This window comes from Sphaeramia orbicularis, chromosome 13, assembly GCF_902148855.1.
Source record: "Sphaeramia orbicularis chromosome 13, fSphaOr1.1, whole genome shotgun sequence".
Classification (NCBI taxonomy): domain Eukaryota; kingdom Metazoa; phylum Chordata; class Actinopteri; order Kurtiformes; family Apogonidae; genus Sphaeramia; species Sphaeramia orbicularis.
The window spans coordinates 40836267-40850251 of record NC_043969.1 but is presented as its reverse complement, the minus strand read 5'-3'; the positions used below and the strand labels follow the sequence as shown (position 1 = coordinate 40850251).

The following is a 13985-nucleotide window of genomic DNA, read 5'->3' as shown; positions in this document are numbered from 1 at the left end:
CAAAAATATCATGAATAAACACAAATGGATGATCAATTAATGTGTAACATTGGTCTATACTTTTTTTTTTTTTTTTTTTTACCAGAGATTAAATGTACTAAATCTTACATGTTTAAATTTCAGTCACTCTGGACCCAAAATTAGGGTCCAGAGAAGGTTGCAGAGGTCTTGTTTCCAGTCAAACCACTTAAAATCCAGTGTATAATGATGGAATTTATCAGCAACAATGTCAAAAAAAAGTTATCAGCCTCTACAAATTTCAAGTACATTGGAGATGAATTGATTTCAAATCTTGTTGGAGCATTGATTTTTCCAGAGCACACTGATAGTGTAAAGAAAATACAGTTAACAATTTCATAAATAAACACAAATGGATGATCAATTAGCGTATCTACACTTTGTTTTTGTTTTGTTTTTTTTAACAGAGATTAAATGTGCCTAATCTTACATATTTCAATTTCAGTCACTCAGGACCCAAAATTAGAGTCCAGAGAAGGTTGTAGAGGTCTTGTTTCCAGTCAAACCACTAGAAATCCAGTGTATAATGAAGGAATTTATGACCAACAGTGTAAAAAAAATTTTCAACCTCTGCAAATTAATTAATCACTGATCTACTTTTTTTCCCCAGAGATTAAATTTGCTAAATCTTTTGTATTTCAATAACATTCATTAGGAAATAAATTGAGTTGTGGCTGGAGATTTCTATTCACTTCAGCTCATTTGTGCTTCTTTTCGTGAGTATTAAACTATATTTTAACTAACTATGTATTAAACTATAGGCTGGTTTTGCAGATTTATGTGTTAAAATATAAAAACCTTCAGTCTCTACCTTATTAAAGCCACGCAGGACCTAAAATTAGGGTCCAGAGAAGGTTGTAGAGGTCTTGTTTCCAGTCAAACCACTTGAAATCCAGTGTATAATGAAGGAATTTATCACCAACACCGTCAAAAAATTATCAACCTCTGCAAATTTTAAGTACATGGGAGATGAGTTGATTTCAAATCTAGTTGGAGCATTGATTTTTCCTGAGTACATTGATAGTGTAAAGAAAATCAGCAATGTCATAAAGTAAAAATAAACAGGAATGATAAATCAATGTATAACACTGGTCTACTTTTTTTCACCTCAGAGATTAAATGTGCTAAATCTTACATATTTTAATAAGACTAATTGGGAAATAAATTGAGTTATGGCTGTCCATTTCTATTCATTTCAGCTCATTTGGTGTCTCTTTTCATCAGTATTAAACTAAATATTTACTAACTATATATTAAACTATAAGCTGTTTTTGCAGATTTATGTGTCGATATATAAAAACCTTCAGTCTTCTACCTTATTATAGTCACTCAGGACCCAAAATTAGGCAAAGGGTAGACTTTGTACATCCTGAAATCAGAGTCCAGAGAAGGTTGTAGAGGTCTTGTTTCTCATCAAATCCAGTATATAGTGATGGAATTCATGACCAACAGTGTCCAAAACTATCAACCTCTGCAGGTTTCAAGTACATGTGACTTTAAATCTTGTTAGAGCATTGATTTTTCCAGAGAACTTAGATAGTGTAAAGAAAATACAGTCAACAATATGATAAATAAACATGAATGGATGATCAATTAGTGTATAGCACTGGTATACAATTTTTCCAGAGATTAATTATACTAAATCTTACATATTTCAATAATAATAACTGGGAAATAAACTGAATTGTGGCTGTCCATTTCTATTCACTTCAGCTCATCTGGTGCCTCTTTTCATCAGTTTTAAACTATATTTTAACTAATTATATATTAAACAAGTGGTGCCAGATCCAACAAACCCTGACCCTCACAAGTATTGTATCTTATTTTGGCATCTATCCACTCTTTCATCCATATTCAATATTTGTTAAATACAAAAATTACATATGTGCCAAGTGTGAAGTAAATTGAAACAAAATTGATGTTTTTATAGACATTTTAAATTTCATACAGTATAAGTAAATGGGAAAAGAAAAAGATTCAAAACTTAAAAAAAAAAAAAAAAAAAAACATTCAGAAACAAGCAATCACTTAGATATTTTTGCAGCGTGACGTCTAAAATTAATTTTTATATCTCTGCAACGTTTTAAGTAAATTGAGTTAAAAGTGACATTTTTATAGCAATTTGAAATTTTGCCCAATATAAGTCAATGGGGAAAAACAATATTTTTTTTTAAAAATCATGAAAAATTTGAACTTTGACCTGCTGTTCCCAAAATTAAAACATGTCTATTCTGGGTCACTGGTGATCTATAAACCCAATTTGGTATGAATTCAGCCAATAGTTTTTCTGCTAAAGTGTTAACAAACAAACAAACGGAAACAAAAACAATACCTCTTGCCTCCCCTTCAGTGGGTGGGGTAAAAATTAAATATTACTTACATCGTCACGGCTGCACATGGAGTATTATCATAGAGTTTGTGACAAATGTTGATTTTGGACATTTTCAGACACTTACATCTTACAGATTCAATAGTAAATAAAATAGTTAAATAAAATATATAAAGTGTGAAGTTTGAAGAGAGTCATACTTTACAGACTGTGTTAAAAGTGAAGAAGTCTGAAGCAGATTTCAGACGATCAGCGAGTTCCGGAGTTTTGCTCCTTTCATAAAGACTGATGTCTGAGTAGAAGATGCTTCACAGAGTGGAACTTTGACGAAGCTGCTCCGGTGAATCTGCTGCAGCTTTGCACTTTATGTATTTACAAAGAGGCTGACGAGTAAGTCCGTTCAAGCGTTTAAATGTTAGCTTTATGGAGTTAAAATCAATCAAATTCACAAAACTCAACATCTTATATTTGCTCAAAAATGTGGCAGTGATGGTGTCTTACCCGTCCAAACCGTCTAAGGCCTGATTATACAGATACTACAGCCTGAGAGCAGATTGTCAAACCATATGACAAATGTGGGAATATTGGAAAATTTAAATAGAAGTAGAGAATCTTTGTTCTAAGTCCAGAAAAAAACAAGACGCCAACATTAAAACTGACTAGACCATAGTCGACAGGGCTACGTTCACGTCTTAGTTAACCCATAAAACACCTAAAGCTATTATCATGGTGACTTACAGATGTATTTTCTCTACATTTAACCTTTAGTGGTCTGAGGCTATTTTGGCCGTTTTTGGGTACTTTTCATTTTGCCTTCATATACTATACAAAGAAATGTTTACTATACCCATGTTTGTTTGTTTGATTGTTTTTTCAGCACAACTTTATCTATCTATCTATCTATCTATCTGTCTGTCTGTCTGTCTGTCTGTCTGTCTGTCTGTCTGTCTATCTATCAATCTATCTATCGATATTTGACATAAAAGCAGATCTTTACATCGACGTTTACTACAGTTTTCTCCCCCCACCCCCTCACCTGTGGTCCTCCCGGTTTCCCCATCAGGTTCAGGTGGGGGTCATTCTCACCCTTACCTGTAATGTTAATGCAGTCTGTGGATTAGAATATGCAGATTTGGCCCGTTTACTATTTATAAATGTTTATTATGCCCATGTTTGGTATCTTTTTGTTTTTTCAGCACAACTTCATCTATCTCATCTGTATGATTTTTTTTTCACTTTAACCTCCTATATCAACACAAAAGGCCAAAAAACACACAAAAAATATAAAATCTGATTTGAAAAATTGGTATAATTTATTGCATAAATAACACAAAGATGCTTAACGAACCTTTTCAAAGACTTCAAAAGCGAACATTGGTTCCAAATATTAGATATATAAAATCAAAATGGTACTAAATTAAAACTATACTCAAATATTTGGCATAAAAGCATATCTTTACATCGACATTTACTACGGTTTTCTCCCACCCCCACCCCTGGTCCTCCCGGTTTCCGCATCAGGTTCAGGTGGGGGTCATTCTCACCCTTACCTGTAATGCTAATGCAGTCTGTGGATTAGAATATGCAGATTCGGCCCCTTTACTATTTATAAATGTTTACTATGCCCATGTTTGTAATCTTTTTTTTTTTAGCACAACTTCATCTATCTCACCTGCCTATAATTTTTTAACTTTAACTTACTATATCAACACAAAATGAAGAAAAACACACTAAAAATATAAAATCCGATTTGAAAAATGTACATAATTTATTGCATAAATAACACAAAGATGCTTAACATTTTCAAAGACTTTAAAAGTGAATATTGGTTCCAAATATTAGGGATATAAAATCAAAATTGTAATAAATTAAAACTATACTCAAATATTTGACATAAAAGCATATCTTTACATAGGTGTTTTCTACGGTTTTCTCCGCCCTCCCCCCACCCCCTCACCCGCTGTCCTCCCGGTTTCCGCATCGGGTTCAGGTGGGGGTCATTCTCACCCTTACCTGTAATGCTAATGCAGTCTGTGGATTAGAATCCACAGATTCGGCCCATTTACTATTTATAAATGTTTATTATACACATGTTTGGTATCTTTTTTTTTTTTTTTTCAGCACAACTTCATCTATCTCATCTGTCAATGATTTTTTTTTCACTTTAACCTCCTATATCAACACAAAAGGCCAAAAAACACACAAAAAATATAAAATCCGATTTGAAAAATGTACATAATTTATTGCATAAATAACACAAAGATGCTTAACATTTTCAAAGACTTTAAAAGTGAACATTGGTTCCAAATACTATCTATATAAAATCAAAATTGTAATAAATTAAAACTATACTCAAATATTTGACATAAAAGCATATCTTTACATCGACGTTTACTACGGTTTTCACCCCCTCACCCGCTGTCCTCCCAGTTTCCGCATCAGGTTCAGGTGGGGGTCATTCTCACCCTTACCTGTAATGCTAATGCAGTCTGTGGATTAGAATCCACAGATTCGGCCCGTTTACTATTTATAAATGTTTATTATACACGTGTTTGGTATTTTGTTTTTTTCAGCACAACTTCATCTATCTCATCTGTGTATTATTTTTTCACTTTAATCTACTATATCAATGTGAAAGGACGAAAAACGCACAAAACATATAAAATCTGATTTGAAAAATGTATATAATTTATTGCATAAATAACACAAAGATCCTTAATGAACCTTTTTGTAAGACTTTAAAAGTGAATATTGGTTCCAAATATTAGATATATAAAATAAAAATTGTAATAAATTAAAATATACTCAAATATTTGACATAAAAGCAGATCTTTACATAGGCGTTTCCTACGGTCCCCCCCACCACCCCTGGTCCTCCTGGTTTCCGCATCCAGTTCAGGTGGGGGTCATTCTCACCCTTACCTGTAATGCTAATGCGGTCTGTGGATTAGAATATGCAGATTCGGCCTGTTTACTATTTACAAATGCTTATTATACCCATGTTTGCAATTTTTTTTTTTTTTCAGCACAACTTAGAGTCTGCGTTCGACCAACTCAATATGTAAAGCATCATGAGATAACTTTTGTTATGATTTGGCGCTATATAAATAAAATTTGATTGAAATTTGATTGAACTTCATCTACCTCATCTGCCTATTATTTTTTCACTTTAACCTACTATATCAACACAAAAGGCCAAAAAACACACAAAAAATATAAAATCCGATTTGAAAAATTCCTATAATTTATTGTATAAATAACGCAAACATGCTTAAGGAACATTTTCAAAGACTTTAAAAGTGAATACTGGTTCCAAATATTAGGTATATAAAATTGAAATTGTAATAAATGAAAATATACTCAAATATTTGACATAAAAGCATATCTTTACATAGGCGTTTTCTTGGGTTTTCTCCAAAAAATGACAAAGATATGGTCAGATATATAACCCCGCCACCACCACCATTTCCACCTCATTTTCATCCTTTAACTCATGTTTGTTTGCTCCGAATTCAAACCATCAAATCTCCGACTGTGTTTACTCTATCAACATCAAATAAAAAGTGGGAGAATGTTTCAAGTCTGCACTTTCCAATGCAGTTATCCCCAGTGGTCTACGCGACCAACTCCAACGCTACGACGTGTTGAATATGTCATGTGATTCAGTCATGGAGCCGTGACCATGAACCCTTAAGGGTTAACCTGATTCACCATCATTTATTATATTATCCTCTTATTATACCCACACATATTTATGATTTTCTCATAGTTCTGAACCACAGGTCTGTTTTTAGAGTATAAATAGCATTTTTAATAACACAGAGGTTGTGTTTTTAGGTGTTACACTACTCATTAATGGAGAAAAAAACATTCACTTCGACACAGTATCATGCCCTACTTTAATTATGTGTAAAAGAAAAGTAAAAAGACAATGATTTGTTTTGAAGCTGAAGCTAAAAAGATGAAGAAAACTATCTCAACATTTCACCTTTCCTAAGCGCCATTCTGGGATTTTAGACCAGATTGGTTTTATTTCGTTTCTAAGGAATATACAAGAAAAGACTCTTCCGATAAATCTACAAACTGTTTATTTTTTCATAGTATTGAACCACTGATTGTAGGATGTATCGGTAGCATCTACAGTAATAAGGAGGGTGTGTTTTTAGGTTTTACACCACTCATTTATGGAAAGAAATAATATCTACTATTACATAATGTCATAACTGAGGCATGAAAGTGGAAAATAAAAAGGTTGGTGTTTGGTATTGAAGCTGAACAGTGGAGTTTAATACATTTAAATTTAAAAAAAAATTAAATAGCAATTTCTTTTGGTGACTTCAAGATTATTTTTTCTCCATATTTAAATTTACTAAGTGCTTTATCATTATTTATTATGATATTATCCTTTGTGTTTCACTTTTTTCACTGAAAATGTGGTATTTTCTTATATTTAATTCACTGACCAAGTAGATGTTCATAAAAGCTCAGACTACAGTTGATTATTATGTCACAAACAGAGAGAACTGAAGAAAAAGTGGACTTTTCAACAAAATATATTATTACCTGGACGTAAAAACAAGCATCTCCATCCACTGTCATTTGTCAGACGTCATTGGTTTTACTGGTGAATCAATGTTGCAGAAAATGACAGCGTTTCCATGTTCACTATTGAGTCTCTGAACGTCCAAATGGGTCATATCTGATGATGACAAAAAGCTAAGAAACTGCATTTTACCTCAATTATTTGCATGTATTGATTGAATCAGTGGATCAACTAAAAGATTTGTTCTCTATATTTAACCTTCCTTAAGTGATTTATCACCATTTATTGAAATATTATCTTCTATATTTTGTGTTTGTTCAATGAAAATCTGGTATTTTCTTATATTTAATTTACTGACCATGTAGATAATGATAAAAGCTCAGATTAAAGTTAATGGTTATTATATCAGAAACAGAGAAAACTGAAGGAAAAGTGGACTTTTCAACAAAATATATTATTACCTGGACGTAAAAACAAGCATCTCCATCCACTGTCATTTGTCAAACTTCATTGGTTTTACTGGTGAATCAATGTTGCAGAAAATGACAGTGTTTCCATGTTCACTATTGAGTCTCTGAACGTCCAAATGGGTCATATCTAATGACGACAAAAAGCTAAGAAACTGCATTTTACCTCAATTATTTACATGTAATGATTGGATTAGTGGATCAACTAAAAGATTTTTCTCTATATTTAACCTTCCTTAAGTAATTTATCACCATTTATTGTAATATTATTCTCTGTATTTTGTGTTTGTTCAGTGAAAATCTGGTATTTTCTTATATGTAATTGACTGATTATGTAGATGTTCATAAAAGCTCAGATTAAAGTTGATTGTTATATCAGAAACAGAGAAAACTGAAGGAAAAGTGGACTTTTCAGCAAAAGATAGCATTACCTGGATGTAAAAACAAGCATCTCCATCCACTGTCATTTGTCAAACTTCATTGGTTTTACTGGTGAATCAATGTTGCAGAAAATGACAGCGTTTCCATGTTCACTACTGAGTCTCTGAATGTCCAAATGGGTCATATCTAATGACGACAAAAAAGCTAAGAAACTGCATTTTACCTCAATTATTAACATGTAATGATTGGATTAGTGGATCAACGGCTATTTACCCATAAGGCCTAAAAGATTTGTTCTCTATATTTAACCTTCCTTAAAGGATTTATCACCATTTATTGTAATATTATCCACTGTATTTTGTGTTTTTTCAGTGAAAATCAGGTATTTTCTTATATTTAATTTACAGATCATGTAGATATTCATAAAAGCTCTGAGTAAAGTTTCGGGCTATTATATCAAAAACAGCAAAACCTGACTTTTTGAAATCTGTCATTAACTGAACATCGAAACAAGCATCTCCCATCCACTGTCACTGATCCAACTCCATGGGTTTTACTGGTGAATCAATGTTGTAGAAGATGATGGTGTTTCCATGGCAACTACGGAGCCTCTGAACATCCAAATGGGTCATATCTGATGACCATGAAAAGATGACAAACTTTTTGCAGCAATGCAGAGGAAACAGTGTCATTTATTTTGGGATTGCACCTACTCACATGCGTTTTGGATTGATTTAAATAATTTCATAAACCCCAAAATTGACCCTTCATGTACATTGAACTTTCAACATGTTTTATTTGGACTTTCACAAATTGATAAAATAAATCCAGAAAAAACAGATACATTATCAACCTTTTAGTAATATTTGCCAAATTTCACCTCCTTTGCACTAAATTTGCACACCAGCGTCCAAACATTATTGTTTTTAAAGTACTTTTTTCCAATTATTTAGACAATTTAACCTCCTAAGACCCAGCTGTGGGTTTTCTGTCCATATTTGTGGACATGAGTTTCACAACTTTATCCAAAAAAAAAAAAAAAAAAAAAAAGACAACTGTCCACCACAAAGGACATTCCATAAAAATTTTAAAAACTGCATCTGAAAAACTGTTGCATCATGATGATTCCAATATAGGCACATATTTAACAAAAAAACTAAAAAAGCTTGTACTTTGCTGATACTTCCTGGGTCTCAGGAGGTTAAAGAACATTTTAAACTCTAAAGCAAATAAAATTAAAAAAAAAACTATGTCAAGTATATGATCTTATTTAATTTATATAGTTTCTATTTTATACCTCGAGTTTTTTTTTTTTAATTTTATTTGTATTTAATTTAATTTAATTTTTACTTAGATTTGTTTCTGTATATTTGAAATGTAAAATATATTGTGAAATGTGATTTTTTAAAAAATCCTACTTTGATGTATACTATTATGTATATATACTGTTCAATTGTTCAATTAAAAAAAGAAAAGAAAAGATGCCAAACTGTATTTTACACCAATTATTTACATGTATTGACAGTATTAATGGATCAACAGGTATTAAACATTTTAGATCGGTAGATTTTTATTGTAGATGGTGGATGTTTGGGTGTTTATCAGTTAAACCATTTAGATCAGATGATTCTTATGGTTGCTGGTGGATGTTTTGGTCTTTGTTGGTTAATATCTTGCACTGATTGTGTTGTTTGTGAAAAGTACATTATTGAGCCTGGATGCAGAGAGTGTGATCGTGTGTCAAAGACTATTAACTATGACGGACGCCCCCTTTTTGTCTGATATCCTGCCTCTTTCATTTAATGACCTCTCATTCACATTTGCACATGAACGCAGGCCGAGCCGCCTTTAATCAGTCGGCTCTTTGAATCTCTGCAGTCATGAGCCACATTTACCTCTGACGTTCTCCACCGTTAATTAAAATAAACCTGCTGCAAACAGTCTCATTAACGCCTTGTTAAAGTGAGATTTTTTTTTTTTTTTCTATCTTCTGGGGCCTTTTCTGCCAAGACTTTGTATAGACTAGCATTAATCTACTGCTGATGAGTCAGCTGATGCATTGTTACTGAACAAATCCCATATCCATTACCTCTTTAAATTATTGTTTTTTGTACGTATTGAGCAATAATTAGCAGTGGCCCCATTTCCAGTGATGGATAATTTTCTGTTTCTATTAAGTGCAAGTTTATTCAGTACTGTGGAATATGTAAATGCACCAATCAGCTATAACATTATGTCCACTGACAGGAGAAGTGGTAATAATACTGATTATTTCATTACAATGGGACCTTTCACTGGGTTGGATATACAGTCGCAGAAAAAATTATTAAAACATCAAAAGTCATCAAAAACAATGGTTATGCAATCAAGTACTAACTACTGTGTGTATCATGTGACTAAAACAGACAGAGAAGAAAACATGGAATGCCTAAAAGCACTGTTTTTGTCAGTACAATGCCATAGATATTGATGTAAGAACTGAAGTGATTTTGGTTATTATCAAGAAAAACATGGAAAATGGATAGATATCAGCTCTGAAATTAAACTCTTATGAGCTATTTTTGTTGTTATCATTATATTTGTCCAAACAAATGTACCTTTAGTTGTACCAGGCATTAAAATTAAAAAGAAATTGAAGAAAACAAGGGGTGGTGTAATAATTTTTTCAACTACTGTATTACTGGGTGGTCCTGGTCTGAAGTTGTTTTTTTTTGTTTGTTTGTTTTTTTGGTCTGCAGTTGTTAGTACTGACCAAAAATGGACTAAGGTAGGATGTATTTACATCTCAACAACAAACAAAAATGAGCAAAACCCATCAACAAAACATAGAAAATAACCAACAAACAGAACAAAAGGAGAAGAAACAATCGACAAAATGGACAAAAATGAGCAAAAATGAACAAAATAATTACTAGAAATTTAAAATATAGGGACAATAACAAAGAAACAGTTGACAAAATGAACGCAAATGAGCAGAATAATCAACAAGGACAAAAATGAACCAAAAATTGGCAAAATAACCAACAAAATGAACAGAAATGAAGAAACAATTGATAACATGTTAAAAAAAAAAAAAAAAGAAGCAAAAAACCAATGAAAAGTAACAAAATATTCAACACAAAGTGCAAGGATGAGGAAAATGATTAAAGAATTGGAAAAAATAAACTGAAAATGAGCAAAATTATCAACAAAACTAACAAATATAAAAAAACAGAGTACCTCACACAGGTTAAAGCATAGAGAATTAACCAAAAATGGATCAAAATGAAGGAAAAACTGAGCAAAAATGAATAAAATAATTAACAGTGGCCCTGTTTCCAGTGATGGATAATTTTCTGTTTCTATTAAGTGCAAGTTTATTCAGTCCACTGACAGGAGAAGTGGTAATTATACTGATTATTTCATTACAGGGGGACCTTTTACTGGGTTGGATATATTAGGAATCAAGTGAATGTTTAGTCCTCGAAGCAGCAAAATGAGCAACGTAACAAACAGATGTCGACAAGGTCCATATTGTAACGCTGATGACCGGGTCAGAGCATCTCCAGGTCTTATTAGGTGGTCCTGGTTTGCAGTTGTTAGTACTGACCAAAAATGGACTAAGGAAGGATGTATAAACACTTCAACAACAAACAAAAATGAGCAAAAACCATCAACTAAATGTAGAAAATAACCAACAAACAGAACAAAAGAGAAGAAACAATTGACAAAATGGACAAAAATGAGCAAAAATGGACAAAATAATTATTAGTAATAAAAATATATATATATATGGACAACAGCTAACAAAGAAATGGACACAATGAGCAGAATAGTCAACAAGCACAGTAATGAACCAAAAATTGGCAAAATAAGCAACAAAATGAACAGAAATGAAGATACAGTCAACATGTTAAAAAATGAAGCAAAAAATGAATGAAGTGAACAAAATAAAGTGCAAGGATGTGGAAAATGATTGAAAAATTGGTAAAATGAACTGAAAATGAGCGAAATAATCAAGAAAACTAGTAATTATAAAGAAAATAGAGTATCTCACACAGGTAAAAGCATCGAGAATGAACCAAAAATGGACCAAAAATGAAGGGAAAAACTGAGCAAAAATGAAGCAAATAATTATAAAATGAAAAAAAAAAAAAAACAGTAGAGACAATAATAAAGAAATGGTTGACAACCTGAACACAAATGAGCAGAATAATCAACAATATGGACAATAATGAACTAAAATTTGGCAAAAATAACCAACAAAATGAACAAAAATGAAGAAAATCAACATGGAAAAAAACGACAAAACATCAATGAAGTGAACAAAATATTCAGTACAAAGTGCAAGGATGAGGAAAATGATTGAAAAATTGGTAAAAATGAACTGAAAATGAATTAAATATTCAACAAAATTAACAAATATAAAGAAAATAGAGTACCTCACACAGGTAAAAGTATTGAGAATTAACCACAAATGGACCAAAATTAAATAAAAACTGAGCAAAAGTGAATAATCAATGAATGACTAAAACTGAACCACGGTCATTGATCCAACTCCATGGGTCTTACTGGTGAATCAGTGCTGTAGAAGATGACAGTGTTTCCACGGTAACTACAGAACCTCTGAACATCCAAATGGGTCATATCTGATGACCATGAAAAGATGACAAACTGTATTTCACACCAATTATTTCCATGTATTGATCGGATTAATGGATCAACAGGTATTAAACAGTTTAGATCAGTAGGTGGTTTTGTTTGATGGTTGATGTTTGGGTCTTTTTACCTGGTTATAATGTTATGGCTGATCGTTGTATGTTTCAAACGCTTGCATGAATGGAAAGTTTTCAGCAGTATAAACATCCAAACAGACACGAAGGGAGGTTTGACATTTAATCCTTTTTCCCTCCGTGCTTTTCCAGAGATCATCTACAGCTGGGTTTTTAATGAGTTTCCCTCGTTCGTCGCTGAGGACAGTCGTCGTTTCATCTCCCAGGATACGGGAAACCTGTACATCTCCAAGGTTCAACCCTCAGATGTAGGAAGTTACATCTGTCTGGTGAAGAACACGGTGACGAACGCAAGAGTTCTGAGTCCGCCGACGCCTCTGACGCTGAAAACTGACGGTGAGTGTTTTTCATTGGTTTAATCGGTGCGTCTTTCATAGGTTCACTGCCTCTTTGCCCACGTCCTTTAAGACAAACACATGCTAGAGTTCTATCTATGTGTGATTGCCATATTTTCTTGGAGGAAAAAAAAAAAAGATCTACATTTATCTGCATCTAGAGCCTAATATCCAGGTTAATTTACTTTAATGGTTTGAACCCTGTAATTCTTCTGGTAGATCTAGGACACCATTGTTTCGTGAAGATCGGTTATATTTCTGGTAACACGTCAAATTTCATAACGCATTTAAAACAACACCACCCAACCCAATATTACTGCTACTGAGAGAAAAACTGTAATCCAACTACAGATACCAGCAGCATTTAAACAGCCAAAGGTTCTGATCGCGAAAATGCCATAAGACCCACACAGTAGTGTAAAAACTTCAGCTGTGGAGTGGCGCTGAATTATTCAGAATATGTTGCATTTTTACTTCAGTATAGTTTTTTTATTGAAAATGGTCTCCTTCACTGTACCGAAAAGGTATCGAACTGAAGACCAATGTACTGAAAATGTATCAAAAATGTATCGAACCGAAGACCCCTGAACCAAAAACATATCGAAAAACGTATCGAACCGAAGACCACTGTACCGAAAACATATCGAAAATGTATCGAACCTAAGACCGCTGTACCGAAAACATATCAAAAATGTATCAAACTGAAGACCACTGTACCGAAAACATATTGAACCGAAGACCAATGTACCAAAAACGTATTGAATCGAAGACCAATGTAACGAAAACGTATCAAAAATGTTTCGAATCGAAGACCCCTGTACCAAAAACCTATTGAAAATGTAAGAACCAAAGGTCCCTGTACCGAAAACATATCGAAAATGTATTGAACCGAAGACCCCTGTGCTGAAAACATATCGAAAATGTTTCGAATCGAAGACCCCTATACTGAAAACCTGTCGCAAATGTATCGAACCAAAGACCCCTGTACTGAAAACATATTGAAAATGTATTGAACTGAAGACCCCTGTACCAAAAACGTATCGTATTGAAGACCCCTGTACCGAAAATGTATCGAACCAAAGACCCCTTTACTGAAAACATATCAATAACGTATCGAACCAAAGACCCCTGTGCCAAAAA

At 32.9% G+C, this 13985-nt stretch overlaps 1 protein-coding gene across 1 annotated transcript in view; it reads left to right on the top strand.

Moving 5' to 3' along the window:
- The window catches only part of cntn5 (contactin 5), a 513272-nt gene that overhangs the window by 275493 nt on the left and 223794 nt on the right, over positions 1-13985 (top strand). The window contains exon 7 of the mRNA XM_030151777.1: positions 12643-12846. Within this exon, the coding sequence (XP_030007637.1) occupies positions 12643-12846 (204 nt within the window). The remainder of the gene's footprint in view (positions 1-12642; positions 12847-13985) is intronic.